The sequence below is a fragment of the Cavia porcellus genome, unplaced genomic scaffold, assembly GCF_034190915.1.
Source record: "Cavia porcellus strain 051 isolate PalLab524CR breed Dunkin Hartley unplaced genomic scaffold, mCavPor4.1 scaffold_7, whole genome shotgun sequence".
NCBI lineage: Eukaryota > Metazoa > Chordata > Mammalia > Rodentia > Caviidae > Cavia > Cavia porcellus.
In genome coordinates, this window is record NW_026947490.1 from 28469335 (window position 1) to 28486088 (window position 16754).

The 16754-nt window shown below is 57.1% G+C and overlaps 1 protein-coding gene across 5 annotated transcripts in view; it reads left to right on the forward strand.

The window, feature by feature from the left end:
* Window positions 1–16754, forward strand: part of Myh14 (myosin heavy chain 14) — a 58673-nt gene that overhangs the window by 7361 nt on the left and 34558 nt on the right. For 3 of the 5 annotated variants that reach the window (XM_063253173.1, XM_063253172.1, XM_063253175.1), the window contains exons 3-11: window positions 749–905; window positions 2889–2916; window positions 3002–3104; window positions 3732–3755; window positions 4768–4860; window positions 4995–5058; window positions 6289–6387; window positions 7368–7508; window positions 16435–16530. In XM_063253173.1, the coding sequence (XP_063109243.1) occupies window positions 749–905; window positions 2889–2916; window positions 3002–3104; window positions 3732–3755; window positions 4768–4860; window positions 4995–5058; window positions 6289–6387; window positions 7368–7508; window positions 16435–16530 (805 nt within the window). The remainder of the gene's footprint in view (window positions 1–748; window positions 906–2888; window positions 2917–3001; window positions 3105–3731; window positions 3756–4767; window positions 4861–4994; window positions 5059–6288; window positions 6388–7367; window positions 7509–16434; window positions 16531–16754) is intronic. The other 2 variants (XM_063253174.1, XM_063253176.1) reach the window with 1 other exon arrangement.

A 16754-nucleotide genomic window follows, 5' to 3' on the forward strand; every position in this document is an offset into this window, starting at 1 on the left:
CCGGCCCGGCTGGCGAGGCGCAGTCTCCAGGCCGGGGCTGCACCCCACCCACCCAGCCCACAAACCGGTTGTGCGGCTCCTGCCCCGCTGTGCTGTCCGTCACCTGCCTGGCCACGCCCCGTCCCCGAGGAGGAGGCGGGGCTGTGGGAGGGAAAGCGGGGCGTCCCTGCAGGGGAGGGGGATCCCACACTGTGACCCCAGCAGCCAGGCTGAGGCAGGAGGATGGAAAGGTCAAGTCCCGCCTGGGCACCTGTGACTCTGAGAGCCGCTGTCTGGAGCTGAGAAGGCCTCGCCTGCACCTGGAAACCCAAGGGCGTGCGCCAGGGTCAGTGCGGGACCTGGGACCCCAGGGTCACAGGGACCACAGGTCACACCAGTGCCCGGAACGCCGCACACCCCTGCCCAGCGTCCAGGCAGACATGTCACCGGTCCTCCACTTCCCCTCCATGCTAGTGGCCACTCGGCCAGTGCAGTCCTCCGTGGCTTCCCCAAACATGAGTGGTGGGACCTGCTTGGATGGTCCCCCCTTCCCCCCTGGCTCATTCACCGGCAGCTGCAGAGGCCACCGACTCCTCTCTGGCGTCTGCAGAGGCCTCGTTCTCCCCTCCTGCCCCCTCCCGCCCCCCCGTGGAGAATCTTCACCTTTCACATCTGCATTGTCTCAGCCGGCAGCCCTTGTGCAGTGTACAACCTGCTCAACCATACAGGGGACCTGTGCTGAAGCTGTCTTCTCTCTCGCCTGCTGTAGACCTACTCCGGCCTGTTCTGTGTGGTCATCAACCCCTACAAGCAGCTGCCCATCTACACAGAGGCCATCGTGGAGATGTACCGGGGTAAGAAGCGGCACGAGGTGCCACCCCATGTGTACGCAGTGACCGAGGGGGCCTACAGGAGCATGCTGCAAGGTGAGTGTGGGCGGGCCAGGGCTGGGCCCAGGATGGGCATTTCTGTGAGGGCCCTTGGGGGGGCTACAAGGGGCACAAACAGGGTGAGGTGATCATCACCACACCCTAGGCCATTCACTTATCCTGCATTTATTGTTGGATTTTAGACTCCAGCCACACTGTGGTGGGGTGAAATTTTGGCCTTCAGACAGAGGGAGCCCAGTCCTCTGCGTGCAGAGGGTCAGGCTGTGCACTGCACAAGAGCGCCCACCAGAGGGGCTTAGATTGCTTGGGCAGCCCTGTGCTGCATGAAGATGTGCTGCTTTGCCTGAGGAGTTTGCACAGGGTGAAAGGGCGCCCTGGCTGGTTCCGCTGCTCTTGGAGGTTGTTGTGGGAATTCCTGGCCGCCCTGTGTGCTGAGGCTTAGGAATAAATAAACACTGCATCGAAGCCCAGCCCTAACTCTCCCAGCACGGACTTGTTTCTCATGAGACTTTTCCTGGACCCACCAGTGTCCATGTGGTTTGGGATTTTCTACTTTTCCCTCTGTTGCGAATTATTTTTAAGTTTTGAGACAGAGCCTCAATAGCTAGCCCAGGCTGGCCTTGAAGTAACCCACAGGGGACCCTCCTGCCTCAGCCTCCTGAGTGCTGGGGGTTATGGCCATGGTCGGAGTGTGGACATTCTTTGAGGCTTGCTAGCTTCTTCTCTGCCGAGCTTGTGGTCAGCCTGGGGACAGCCCTGTGCCCTGCTGTCCCTGCGACTGTGCAGTGAGTGGCCTCTGTGGTTCCCCACGTCCCCCTCTGCTGTTCTGTCCCCTCCGTCCTAGCTGTTTTCTTTGCATTCCGGAGGCATCCTAGAGGTCCCCAGCAAGCACGGCTGACCCTCTACCCTCACAGCTGGGCCCTTGGCTTTTCTGGGCTATGTCCCTGAACCCCGTGGCAGCCCCAGGAAATAGGTTCTCTCCTTTTCAAGTGGGGAAGCCAGGGCCCCAAGTGGGGTGGCTTTTGCCCATGGTCATCCTGGTGGGTGAGCAGAGATGGGATTTGAACCCGTGCCCTCCACTTGCCTTTCTTTGGGAGGTGTTGATGTCATCTTTCGGTTCTGAGCTGGGCATTGTGCTGTTAGGGTCTCTCTACGCAGCCCAGCCTGTCCTCAGACTCCCAGACATCCTCCTGCCTCAGCCTCCCCAAGTGCTGATCGCACAGGTGCGGGCCACCACACTCAGCCTTCTTCCCTTATTTAAAACCACCCAGAGGCCCCATGCTCCCTGGCTCCGAAGCCCGTGTCCCCATCAGCACCTCTGTCCCTGCACCCAGCCCTGGCCTGCTCTGTGTCTCTCAGTCACCAGGACACAGCCCCACCTTCAGCTTCTCTGCCCTCTGCACTTTGCCCTTTCACCTCTACCAGGGTGCCCCTCCCTGCCTGAAATGTCCTCCTCTTCAAGAAGCTTGCTGACCCATCCCCCAGGCCGCCCTTGTGACCCTGGCACCTCTCTGTCATGGCTCTGTGGCCATCAGGGGCCAGTGGATCTTCGGCAACAGCTTCTGGGGGTGAAGCTTGGTACAGCAGATGCCTCTGACCCCATGCCCCGGGTGCCTGGTGCTTAGTAGGTGGCCAGTGTGACCTAGACAAGTGGCTTGCCCAGCTGCGTGCTGGAGCAGTGCCTTGAATTCTAGGGTCCCTGGCCTCAGTGCCTTTGAGACGTCAGCGCCCGGCCAAGGTGGTGGCACACAATGGGACCCCGATGGAGGCTGTTGAATGAATGCTGTCCTGTTTCACTGGCATCTGTCTTTTCCACTTGACAGAGGAGGAACCAGAGAGGGACAGCGGTTTCTTTGGGTCACACAGCAACCAAAGCGTTAGTTGGGGAGGGGAGGGGGGAGAGGGGCGTAAGAACCCAGGCAAGTTGCGTCCAGACCCGGTTCCCTTTTGCCCCCTTGGGAATGACTCTGCGAAGCGTGAGAGTCCCTGGATGACATGGCCCCTTCTCTGTCCCTGCAGACCGTGAGGATCAGTCCATCCTCTGCACGTGAGTCACCCCGGGCTTCCTGGGGGCAGAGGGGTCCAGGGCAGGGTGGGGGCTCCCCAACCTCACCAGCCCCCATCCCCCACAGGGGGGAGTCAGGAGCCGGGAAGACAGAAAACACCAAGAAGGTCATCCAGTACCTGGCGCACGTGGCATCGTCCCCAAAGGGCAGGAAGGAGCCAGGCGTCCCCGTAAGTCACCTGCCCTGGGCCACCCTGGGCCCCCCAACAGCGCCCCTGCCCTGGGCTCTCAGTCTCTCCATCTCTGTCTCTGTCTCTATCTGTCTGTCTTGTCTCTGTCTCCCTGTCTCTGTCTGTCTGTCTGTCCCTGTCTCTATCTCTGTCTTTGTCTCTCACCCCACCCCATATCTTGGCAGCCTGAGTGCCTACCATGTGCCCCACTGGGAACAGGGGCAGGCAACACAGAGAGGTCAGGGCTGGCGCTGGGCCTCGCCAGGCCTGGAATGGTACCCAGCACCCGCAGACGAGGCCTGCCTGTGATGGCTGTGATGCCCGGGTTTGCCTTTGCTGCCCCTGCAAGGCCCCTTTCTGAGCTTACCTTGCCATGCGAGAGGGTCACTGCCCCCCACCCCAGGTGACACCAGGGAAGCCCCAGGCACTGCCCGTGACTCCACAGCATCACATGGCCAGGAAGGGGTGCGGCAGGGTCGGAGCCAGCGTATGTGGCCCCCGGACCTCCGGACTGCCTGGATCCTCTGCCCTCGACCCTGGCCTGCCCAGGTCACCTGTTCACTGTGTGTCTGTCCATGTTCCATGTGCTGCGTCCGGTCCCTCTCTCGTGTCCTGTGATGTCCTCAGGCCTCCGCCAGCAACATGTCTTACGTAAGTAGCAGGGGTCCCCCACCCCTTTCTTACTGCCTGGCCTTGTAGCCTGTGGGTTTTGGGAGAAGCCAGCCAGGGACCCCACTGCCCCTAACGATGGTGCACAGCAAGGTTGTACTGGGTGGGTTGTAAGGGTGAGGTGCGGCCCTACTGTGCGCACCCGGCCCCTGGCTGAACTCCGTGTGCCAAGCCCCAAACCCCTCAGGTTGCCTGTGCTCCTTCCTCCCCCAAAGCCACCCAGCACCGCCAAAATGCAGTCTTGGAGGAGGCACCCATGGGGTGCTGTTTACTGAGCACCTACTATGTGCCTGGCTATGCCACAAACAGGGCTAAAGGGAAGGAAACCACCGTTTACCTACATGAGCCAGATGTTCCCAAGTGCACTTTTCCAAGTGCTTAATTCCAAGGGAATCAAAGATTTCACAGCCAGGTTTGGTGGTATACACCTGTAATCCCAGCACTCCAGAGACAGGAGGGTTGCTGTAAGTTCCAGGGCCAGTTTGGGTTATATATCGAGTTCAAGGCCAGCCTGAACTACCTAGCAAGGCTCTGTTTGCAAAAAAGGGGGTTGTGTGCGTGTTTACTGTAGTACAAGATTCCATATGCATGTAACAGGACAACCTCAGACCTCAGACAAAGTGAAACCCTCTTTCCTCAGTCCCCTTTCTGAGGGTGCCGCGCGTTGGTGACAGCTTGGAACGTCCCCTTGAAGGTCTCTTTATGCGTGCTTAGCAACGTGTATATATCTGTAAAGACACGGGTCTCGTCCTGTGGTGCCTTGCGCTTTAGTTTTCGTTCCTGAGACACGTTGTAGGCTCGTTCTTTGTGTTCTGTTTCCATTCACCAGTGTGCACGGAGACGTTTCCTGGTTCCCTGGCAGTAGGTGGATGGGCAGGACCCGGATGTAGGAAGTCACCCCCACCCCCACCCCCCACTCCCCAGCACACAAAGGCCCCTAACACAGCCCAGCCCGGGAGCCCAGTGTCACCCAGCCCTGTCTCTTCGCCGGCAGGGGGAGCTGGAGCGGCAGCTTCTCCAGGCCAACCCGGTCCTGGAGGCCTTCGGCAACGCCAAGACGGTCAAGAACGACAACTCCTCCCGCTTCGTGAGTGCTGGGGACACAGTGACCAGTGTGGGTGATGTGGGGGAGGTGGCCGGGCCTCGGCCTTGGAAGATGTTGAGGGTCGTGGGCTCTGGACTCAGGTCCCTGGCTGAAGCTCCTGTGTCCCCCTCCTTCAGGGCAAATTCATCCGCATCAATTTTGATGTTGCCGGCTACATCGTGGGCGCTAACATCGAGACCTGTATCCTGTCACAGCCCCGGGGACCTGGGGGACCCTGGTGGGGGACAGGGACGAGGTGGCCCATTGCATCTGGTGCTTCCAGGAAACAGAGCCCTGGGCTGGGTGCCAGTGGCAACCGGTGCAGCACTTCCCACCTCCCACCTCCCACGCTGCGATGGGGACAAGGCTGCCTCGCCCACCGGGTGGTGCTGGCTTGAGGTCCCCATGGCCAGGGTCCCCAAGGCCGCCTTGTTGCGCTCGAGCCTGTGATCCAGCCGCGAGAGGGCGCAGGCACCCTCAGCAGAGGAGAGGGCGCCGGGAGGGGCAGCAGCCAGACCCCTCAAGGAACGGCCTCAGATGGCCCTGTCACCGCACCCTGACCGCAGAGTGACCCAGCACAGGACTCAAGAGCCCAGCCAGGAAACCACAGCGGGCTGGGTTCCAGTCCCAGCTCTGCAGCTCTGAGATTTTAGGGACGGGACTTGGCGGCCATCTGCCTCCGTTTCTCCCCCTGCAAAAGGCAAAGGAATATAGAAACTTCCGGGAGGGAGTCGGAGAGCTGAGTGAGCCTCGCTGCAGAGCAAGCTGTGATGCTAGCAGTTGGGGGCCGACATAGATTAGCAGCGTTCATCAGTGTTGGTATTGGCATGGATTGATGGCCATGAGCTGTTCCTGATAAGAAGCACTTCCTCGCCCTTGGGGTGTCTGATGTCACCCAGGGAAGAATTTCTCCAAAGCCACGAAGGACATAAAGAACCAGGGCACAGCTGGGGCGCAGCAGGTTCCCAGGGGTCTGCTGTCTGAGGTGCTACGGCCTCTCCTCCCGGCGCTCAGCTCCTCCCAAACCCCTTCCTGAGTCTGTGCGTCTCCTGCCCACTTCCGGTCTCCAGCCCCAGGCTGTACGCCTCCTTCTGCTGGGCACTTGACTGCCACTCGGCGGGCTCCGGGATGCTTTCGGTCCCAGTGCAGGACCCGATGCCAGTGTCACCACCCGCTCAGGTAGTGGAGCAGTGGCCAGCACCGACCTGTCCACCCTAGGTGTGTGTCTGCAGCCTCAGCTCGCCGTGACTGTGCAGTGGGTGCTGCCGTCACCCCATTTAACAGGGGAGGAAACTGAGGCTCGTGGCCACCCTTTCCTGGATCACTCCTCCAGAGGGCCCGCGGAAACATCGAGCGCGAGCCCCCCTCCCCCGGGGTGGGTGGGGCTGGGTGGAGGCCCCCGGCCCTGCGCATGCTCCTTGACTGGCCCAGATCTTCTGGAGAAGTCCCGCGCCATCCGCCAGGCCAAGGACGAGTGCAGCTTCCACATCTTCTACCAGCTGCTGGGGGGCGCCGGAGAGCAGCTCAAGGGTCAGCGGCCCAGCCCCACGGGAGCCCTGCGGGAGGCTGGGAGGGGCTCTCAGGGCCTGGCTGGGAGCCGCCTCTGTGGTCCCCGCTCCTTCTGCTTCCAGCTGTGTCCCTGGCCTCGCTTGCGCGCTGTCCTGGCCACGCGGTGCCCGCTCTCTCGCTTCCGAGCTCCTCTTCCTGCTCCTCCTGCTCGCTCCACCCGGGCTGCATGATGGCTCCGTCCTCTCGCCGCCTCCTGACTCCGGTGACCCTGTGTGTGCTGCCCTTCGGCCCCACGACCTCGAGGCTGCCCAGGGCTCTCAAACCTAGGCTCCCACCTGCAGCCGCTGGCGCCCCGGCTTCCGTGCCTTCTGCCCCTGGCTGCGCGGAGAGATGCCCCTTGCTCTCGTCCTCAGCAGCCCCCAAACCTGCGGGTTTTGCTTTTTCTGGCTCTTTCTGCACTGTAACTTGTGTCTCCTTCTGCTTCTTGCTGCCACAAAGCTACTCATTCAGGTGCTTACTCTCTGTGGCTTGTGGAAACGCAGATCAGCTTGGCATGGTGGTGCAAGGCCCTGATCCCAGCACTCCGGGAGGCTGAGGCAGGAGGATCTCAAATTTGAGCCCAGCTTGGTCAAGCCCATCTGAAAGAATAAAAAGAGATGGGGATGGGACGGGGATTTTACCTCAGTGGCAAAAGCGCCTGCCTTTACACGCCGCGCAGCCATGAGTTCAATCCCCAATACCAAAAAAAAAAAAAAAAAAAAAAAAAAAGAAAGAAAGAAAAAAGAGCCAAGGATGTAGTTCAGTGCAAAGGCCCTGGGTTTCATCCCCAGGATTGCAAGAAAACAGTAACAAAAAAGAAAGCAGTGTCCCCCAGTGCTGGCCACTGCTGACCTGGGTGGGACAGACCCCACCCATTGGGTAGGGGAAAGGGTCTCCTCCCGGTCACTGTCGGAGGGTCTGTGTCCCGCAGCCGGCCTGACCCCGTGCCCCCCTCTCCGCAGCCGACCTCCTCCTGGAGCCCTCCTCCCACTACCGCTTCCTGACCAATGGGCTGGCGTCCACCCCCAGCCAGGAGCGGGAGCTGTTCCAGGAGACGCTGGAGTCCCTGCGGGTGCTGGGCTTCACCCCGGAGGAGATCACCTGTGAGTGGACGAGGAGGGGGGGCGGGCTCGGTCCGACTGGGTGGTTACTGAGTACCTGGACTGGGTGGGATGAGAGGGAGGTGACCGCCATCCCTGATGTGGTGGTGGTGGGGAATGAACAGGGAGAACCCCGAGTGGATAAATGAGGAATCCAGGAAAGTGCAGTGGCTTTCTGGGGGGTGAGGAGCGGAAGAGGCAGGTGGGGACGGGCGTCAGAAATGCCCTTCAGGTGTTGAGGAGTGGGACACGGTAACCCCTCTGCGCCGTGGAGAGGCCCTGGTGTGGGGAGGTGGAGGAACATGAAGGCTCCCAGCCCAGGTCTGCAGTGAGTGCTTTAACCAGGATCTCGGAGCTAAGTACTCAGCTCAGCACCCGGGGGCTCAATGCCCCACTTGTCACTGGGCAGGATGTTTCATGATGGTTCTGTTTTAGTCTCATATCCCTTTACCACGACAAGGGCACAGATCCGAGTGTCCTAAATAGAATCGGTTGTTTGGGAACCTCTGGGCCCAGGGCTTGACAAGGCCAGTTCATTTTTGAGAGCCTGTACCCTTCTTGTCTGTGGTTTGAGGTGGCCGGTGCTGCCTGGCACCCCTTGGCATGTCTCTCTTTGTGTGTCCAAGATACCTCAAATGTGTCTGCCCTTGTGGACTGGCTTGAAAGCCAGATGTGGAGACGCTGCACTCTGTAATGCCAGCATTCAGGAGGCTGAGGCAGGAGGATCTTGAGACTAGCCTAGCCTGGCTGTAGAGCGAGGCTGTGGAAGGAGCAGGGTCCCACTGGAGGAAGAGCTTCCCCTGTGGACTCATCTCATCTAATCATGTCGGTCCAAGGTCACATTCAGAGGCCTGGCCTTGGGCTTTGGCATAGCAACCTGCTGCAGGTGCAGACAAGTGGCCTCCGTCCTCCTGAGGTGCCAGAAGCGGGGACTGCGTCTTTCAGCCCTTGGAGGCTCACGGGATAACCTGGCGTCTGTCTTGCTGGCCCTGGCTGCAGCCTCCCGGGTGCATTGACACAGGGGCTCGGTCACCACGCCCATCTGATTTCCCACTTAGGTTGTGTGATCCTCAGCCTGCCCTACCTGCTATGTCTCTGCAGTTGGTGTCTGGTAACAGAAACAGATCCTGTCTGTGTCAGGGAGGGGTTTCCAGCCCAGCCCTGGGGCCTGCCGCTTGGTGGGTGCAGACAGAGCTCAGGCTTTTGCATTTCTTTTCTTTCTTTCTTTTTGTTTTCTTCTTGAGACAGGGTCTCACTATGTAGTTCAGGCTGGACTTGTGCGTACTTTGTAGCCCAGGCTGGTCTTGAACTTGCAGCGATCCTCCAGCCTCAGCCTCCTGAGTGCTGGGATTACAGGCATGTGTGCCACCACGCCTGGCTGAGTTTTCCCTTTTCACAGCCAGAAATTTTGCAGTAAATCTGCTTGAGAGACACACGGTGAATGTGGCAGAGGTCACACTGAGGAGCTGAGACCCCCAGCCCCTGCACCTGGTTCCCACTCTACCTGCTTCTTCCAGGTAGATTTTGGACAGATGAGGAAAGACAAGGGCAGCTCTCCCTGGTACCCTGGAGATCCACTCAAGGTCCCCCCTTGAACGCCTAGAGCCATGGGTGCCCAGGTCCCTTAAATAAAATGGTGTGGGGTTTGCAGGTGAGGTACAGGACCCTCCCCAGCACTGCAGAGCATTTCTAGGTGAATTACAGCATCTGATGCAATGTGAGGCTGTACAGATTGTTACAGTGTTGCCCAAGCATGGGGAAGGAAGGGCTGCGCCTGCTCGGGACAGCCCAATTTTTTCCTAAGAGTTTGAGTCCAAAAACAGTTTGAGCCAGGCATGGTGGCACATGCCTGTAAACCCAACACTTGGGAGGCTGAGGCAGGAGGATCACTGCAAATTGGAGACCAGCCTGGGATACAAAATGAACTCAAGGCCAGCCTGAACTGCAGAGCAAGACTGTCTCAGAAAGACAAACAAAAACAAAAACAAAAATACCCGAAGTCGGTTGACGCATAGATATGGAGCCCACAGATACAGGGCGATGGGAGTGTTTTTGTATAAAAGAAGGCATCCTCTAACCTCCAAACTTATGTTTAGCTGTGCCAGTGATAAAAATGGGAAGCTAACCCGGGCATGCTGATGCATGTCTGTGATCCCAGCACTCAGGAGGCTGAGGCAGGACGATGGCAAATCTGAGCCCTGCCTGGGCAACTTGGTGGCTTAGCAATAACTTGTGTCAAAATAAAAAAACATTTTTTAAAGTACAGGGATGTAGCTCTGGCCCTAGGTTAAATCCCCAATACTGAAGAAAAAAAAAGTCACTACAAAAGGCAGCTTAAGTAGAAATATAATTTATATAGTGTACCATTCATGTATACCTGTGTTTACAAGCACAGTTAGACCCTATTGGTGTATCCAGGGCACTGTTAATTTAGGGGTCTGTGTAACCAGCTGCTGAACAGCCTCAGAGCCAGGCGCACACCTCCCACTCCACACCTGCCGCCCAGCCCCATCCCCCATGCCTGCAGCCCCAGACCTGCCGTCCTGTCCCTGGGAACTCCTGGGGTGAGATCACACCATGTGATCCTCCACAGCTTCCGTGTTGGCCCAGGTATCCCTGCCCCATCCCGCTGTCATCCATCTAAGTCACAGACGGACGGGTCACATTGGTTTTACTTTGTGTTTTTCTTATAAAGAGTGGGACCAAACACCTTTTTATAGACTGCTTCTGACAGAAGAAGGGACAGATGGTCAAAGAGTCCTGCTGCAGTGCTCACCACAAGTCAGGAGGCAGGGACAGAGCCTGGCGTGATGGCACATGCCTGGAATCCCAGTGCTTTCGAAGCTGAGGCAGGAGGATGTCAGATTCAAACCCTGCCTGTGGGCTCAACTCCCAGTATCCCTGCTACCAGGAAAAAATGGAAGGATGCAGTAAACAGGTTTCCCAGCTCCCCTAAATTGTGGTTCAGCAGATTCCACAGGAGCTTTGGTACCTGGCTTTGTACCACAGGACACCCTAGGAGGCTGGAATATTCCTCAGTTCCTGCAGGCTTGGGGCTGTGGGACCCTTCCTCAGGTCTGGGTATTTGTTTATTTTTAATGCTCTTCATTCAAGATATTTGTTTGCTTTGTGGTTTTGTTTTTTGAGACAGGGTCTCACTGTGTAGTTCAGGTTGGCCTCAAATGCCAGATAACCTCCTGCCTCAGCCTCCTGAGTGCTGGGATTACAGCGTTATGTCCCCTTATCACTAGCGTATTTATAATACAGTCCTTGGAACATCCATTCCTCACATTGCTGGCCTCTCCCCAAGAGCCAAGTCACCACAGCAGATCCTCCCAACCTGGCCCTTGAGACCCTAACAACCCAAGAATAATCATGGCACTTACTAGACTGACCCCATGTCCGGGCCCTTCCTAGGAGCCCTCCCTGACGGTCTCACACCCACTTCACAGCTGAGAGTTAACAGGCATGGTGTAAATCCCAGCCTCTTCCTTGCTGGAAAGAAGACAGTATTGTCAGCACTGCCTTCTGAGCTTCAGTCACTCATCTGAAAAATGGGACAGTAATAGTCTTTCTCTCAAGTGTGAATTTGAGGGGATGAGTTATTCACACTTACTTGCACCTTCTGTATGCTGGGCACTGTCCCAGGACCTCAGGACACAGCTGTGACCCAAACATACAACATCCCTGACAATGTTTTCAGTCACTAGGAAGACAGTGTCATGGTGAAACTCAATGTGGAGCCAGAGGACATGAGTTTGAGTCCCAGATCTCCCTTTTACCCACTAGCAGCTTCTTGGTCAAGGATATCTGTGAAAGGAGACAGTAGCAGACCTCAGGTTAGGGAACTGAACATACATCATGGGGGGATTGCATTGTAAGTTATAATTGTGTATAATTTAGATTTATTTGAAAGGTGGTCAGTGGCCACCATATTGAATAGTTTGCTGTTGGCTGCCACATTGGATGATGTGATGCTGGGATGCTGGCTACCATATTGGATGATGTGCTGTTGGCCACCATGTTGGATAGTGTGCTATTGGCCGCCATATTGGGTGGTGTGCTGTTGGCCACCATATTGAATGGTATGATGCTGGGATGCTGGCTGCCACATTGGATGGTGTGATATTGGCCACCATATTGGATGGTGTGATGTTGGCCACCATATTAGCTGGTGTGCTGTTGGTTGCCACATTGGTTGGTAGAATATTGGCTGCCACATTGGATGGTGCAGATCTGAGGGAGCCATGATGGAAGCCATTCTGCAGAGGGGGGCACTGAGACCTTGGGGATAGTATTTGTCCCCCAGATTAGATGAGACCAGAGCCCATGGCTCACTCATTGCTGTCCCAGGAGTCCCCATGAGGGGACCAGCCTGCCTATCCCAGGTCCTAGCCACATTCCAATGCACAGTGGCTGGTGTCCTCTGGAGGAGCCTCTTGACATACCAGCCCAAGTCCTCCATCTACTCCAGCCCAAGAGGGGTGGGCCCTGGGACCTGGGCTGGCTGGGAGGAGGCCCCAGTGCCCCCCTCTCCACATTCCTGAGGCTCTGATTGGGCCCTGTCTCACCTCGGAGACAGCAGCACTAGAGACCACTGAGCCCAGTGGGGAAACTGAGGGCCCGAAGGCCATGGAGCATGCCCAGGTCACTCAGCAATCTGTCTGGTGTGTTCCCCAGCCAGATAATTCCACCTTTCTTTCACTGATACATTGACTTACTAGGTGCAGGCTGGCCTTTCCAGCCAGACCTCCGCAGGCACAGCAGTGACCAGGACAAGGCAGAGATACCCAGGCGCAGCCAGCCACGCAGATGAATTCAGTCCGGAGCTGCAGAGGGTGGTGGGCAGAGGTGCTCAAGGATGAGGTGCCCAGGCTAGCCGACACAGGTCAGGGCAGCCCCCTCACCTCGGGTGGCCCCGAGCTGAGTCCTGAAGGGTAGGTGGGAGCACTTCCAGCAGAGGGAACCTCTGGGGCCAGGGCCTGGTGGCAGGAAGGAGTGTGGTGGGGGAGTAGGAGGGGTCTGATTGGCAGCTGGAGGGGGTTGTGGGACTAGGGGAGGGGAGGGGATGGGAACAGTGTACTGAGACCCTTGTAGGGCTTAGGTTGAATCCCAGGGGCAGTGGGGCCCGTGTGGAGGATCCCTGGCCATCATAGGCAGACTGTGTTCCCATGCAGACACCTTTATAGAGCGCTTCCTGTATGCGGCCATGGCTGGGGATGGAGAGGGGTGGGGAGGGCTGGGGAGGGGTGGAGGGGTGTTTCCCCAAGGAGCTGTGGGCACTGGAGCGATGGGGAAGGAGAACTGTCACATAGCCCTGTCCTGAAGGTGAAAGTCCAGCGTCATTCCCAGTGATCTGAGAGCCAGGCTGGGGGTCAGGACTGGTTCTTGGGAAGCCTCCAGGGAGAATGCTGCCCTTCCCAGCTTCCAGAGGCTGCCCTGCTCCTGGGCCCTTATTCCAGCTTTGGAGCAGATGGTGGCTGTCCTCTCTGCCCACATGGCTTGCAGGTGTGTGTGTGCCCGTGTATAAAACCTGCCTCCCCCTCAGGATGCTTGTGATGGCACTTAGAGCCCTCCCAGATAACCCATTCCACCTCTGGATCCTTCATTTACCCAGGCACCCCAGCGAACACCTGTTATCCCAGTACTCTGGGATGCTGAGACAGGAAAATCACAAGTTTAACCCAGCCTGGGCCAACTTAGTGACTTTAGCCAGAGCCTGTCTCAAGATGGAAAGGGGCTGGGGATATAGCCCAGTGCAAAGGCACCGAATTCAATCCCCAGTACGCCCCCCCCCCCATCCTTCATTTAATTGCGATTCAAAGCCCCACTGGCCACACGAGGTGAGAGGTGACACGGAGGGCCTGGAACCTGGCGTGGGCTGTTACCCAGCCACCCCTGGACGGGCAGTGTGCATTACTGGACTGGGAGCACCCCCCTCCCAGCCGCACACCGGGAGCGTTGCCAGGTAGAGTGTGCTGGCGCGGGGCCCATCGTCTAACCCGCAGGCCTTATGTCACTTTTCCCAGCAGTGTGCTTTCGCCAAAAATAAAAAATAAAAAAGCATAGTCACCCACACAGCCCCCTCCCTCTCCCCAGCGAGGACCTCAGTCTCTTAGTCTCCGCGGAGCCCGGGCCTGCGGGGCTCTTGAGTCTGCGCGGTTCGGTTCCGGGCCGGATCCAGCTCCGCGCGTCCCCGCACCCCGCCCCCGTCTCTAGGCCAGCGCTGCTCTGGCACTGAGGTCCCGCCTGGCTCCTGCTGGAGCCTACCACCCCCGCTACCATGACCCGCACCCCCAAATGCGGCCCGCGGTGTGGGGTGTCCCTGAGCCGGGAGACCCCGCTCCGTGCGCTCTTCCCTGGTGGGGGTGTGCTTGTGCACATGCGCAGTGCGATCACAATCTACAGTGTGTTTAAATTTTAAAATATTTCTAACAGTACAAGACACGTTGCCATGAATGCCCCTTAAAATTCTCCTTGTCACTTGGAGCACACTTTATCCCACCATTCTGCCACTTCCTGGAGCAGTCTGGAAATCCTTAGTCTCTGTATGAGACGTGATCAGAAATACGGTGAGCGGGTCGCTGAGTGCCATCTGACAGAAAGCCGAGCCTATTAAAAAAAAAAAACCAGATCAGGCACCGCGAGACTTCTAAACCGTCCCCAAAGTCAAAATGACCATGAAAGGCAGATGTTTGAATCAACTGAGGACCATCAGGGCAGCCAGGTATGGTGGTGCACATCAGTCATCCCAGCACGCGAAGGCTGAGGCAGGAGGATTGCCACGAGTTGGAGGCCAACTGCTTCAGACAGTGGCAAGAACCACGAGAAAAGTGTCAGAAATTAAAGCAGAGTGCTTTGACAGGAATGAATGGCAATATGTCTTTTATTCTAATAACGTTTTTAAATTTAAACATTTACCATATTTTTAGGTCATACGACCACCTATACTAAACAGGAGGACAGGGCAAGCATCGAAGTTGAAAGCACAGGTTTCAGAGGGAACCACACCGGCTTGGTTTGAGCCCCAGCCCTGTCGGCTTGTGAGTTGGATGATCTTGGGCAAGTAGATTGCCTGCCTCAGTTTGCCCATCTGTGAAATGGGGATCAGAGGCAAGGGTGTTGGGACCAGAGGAGGCAAAGAGGAGTGACAGTTGGTAGCATTGCCTCACTGGGTAAACAACGCAGACGTCCTAGAAAGCCACAGAGACAAATGCAGCCAGACACTAGAGAACCTGAGAATGTTCTAGAAAGGCAGCCACATCTTGATAAAGCTTTAAACAAGACCCACAGCCATCTTCCCGTGATTAAACAGAGCCCCTGCCCTTCTGGAAAATTTAGTGTTGTTTCAAAACCAAGCACAAAACACTTTTGTGTTTCTAGGTAAAACAGTTGCCAATTAGTCCGTGATTTCTCTCGGATTTGTCTCAGGACATTTGGGGAGCAGTTGTCAGTGGTGCAGGATGTCCGTGTGGGATCCTGCAGCCCAGTCTCTGCCGACATGGAACACCCACCCCCAGGGATGCCCAAGACCGTGCTGGGGACAGTGTGCCGCTCACACACACACACACACACACACACACACACACACACACACCGTTAGTCATGGCTCCTGCGTTTGCAAATTCACCTCCTTCCCAGATTCGCTCCTCACCCCACATCTACACTCCCGCTGCTTTCTAGTCATTGGCAGTCGCGCACAGAGCTGCAGAAAGCTCAGCTCTCTGTCTGCGTCTGCACCACGCTTCCACGTATCTGTACTTTTCCATTGACTTCACTAAAATGTGCCCTGAAAGGCCATGGAGTGTCCCTAAGAGCCAGCAGCATACTAGATGAACTTCTGTCTGGTGTGAGGCACGCGGGGTTGGCCAGGAACACCTTGGCATGGGCCAGCAGTGGACTGGATACATCAGGGGTCTGCAAAGAGAAACAGGCAGGCAACGCCATGCATTTATGCCATGGGGCTTACAGGCCACTGACTCCCCCCCCCCCACTTCCTCCAGGAGGGGTGGCGTCTCTTCACTCATTTAGTGTTCATGGTGACCTGTGCCATTGTGGTCCACGCCCGTGATCAATCCCAGGACTCTGGGAGGCTGAGTACTGAGGAGGACCACAAATTCTAGCCTTTCCTGAGCAGTTTAGCAATTTTAGGGAAACTACTCAAAAACAAATTTTTTTGAGACACAGTCTCCTGTGTAGCCCAGCCTGGCCTTAAACTCACTATGTAGCCCAGGCGGGCCTCGAACTCCTTATGCTACCCCTGGCGCAGCTGCTAGAGTGCTGGGATTACGGGTGTGCGCCACAACATCTGGAAAAAAAATAAAAATTTAAAGGGATTGGACATATAGCTAAGTGTGAAGGTCCTGGGTTCAAGTCCAGTCACAGGAAATCAAAAACCGAAACTTTCCCTCTCCTACGCAGACACCAGGGCGCTGTGTGTGCCACTCTGCACCTCGTGTTTTTCACTAGTCCTTTCTAATCCTGTAAACACCCCTTCATGGGACAGACAAGGCAACAAAGCAAAACCTAACCTGCAGGACGAATAAAGCAAACCTGGGATCCGGAGTGTGGCCCAAACCCTGGCCCAAGGCCCCCGAGGGCCACAGATGGGGGCCAGGCCCCGCCCATGGTACCAGAGGCCCCGCCCATAGGTTAATTGGCCACGCCCCACCGCAGCAGCCCCCCCCCCCCCGTTCCTGCTCCTACTGTACCTCCAAAATCACTTCTGCCACTATTTTCTTGTTTCAGGTTTTCCAGCACCATAAGGGGCCTTAGCAGGGATGCTGTCCTGCATTTGGCTACGGATGGGTTTGGGGTGGGGTGGCACAGTTCTTAGGGCTTTTAGGTTGAACGTTTACGAGGCTGATTCAGGCCAAATCCAGGGCTGATCCGGGTCAGAGCCGCTGACCTCTCGTCCTGCCGCCCACAGCCATGCTGCGGATGGTGTCCGCCGTGCTGCAGTTCGGCAACGTGATCCTCAAGAGTGAGCGCAACACAGACCAGGCGACCATGCCGGACAACACAGGTACGCCCGCCCCGCCCCGCGCCACAGCCCCGCCCATAGGTTGGTTGGCAATGCCCACTTAACATCACCACGCCCCACCGAGGAAAAAGTCCTGGCCCCGCCGCACCCTGGAGGGTCCTGGCCTTACTGCTCCTCCAAAATCACTTCTGCCTCAATTTTCCTGATTCTGATTTTCCACAACCCAGCACCATAAAGGGCCTTGGCAGGGATGCTGTCCAGCATTT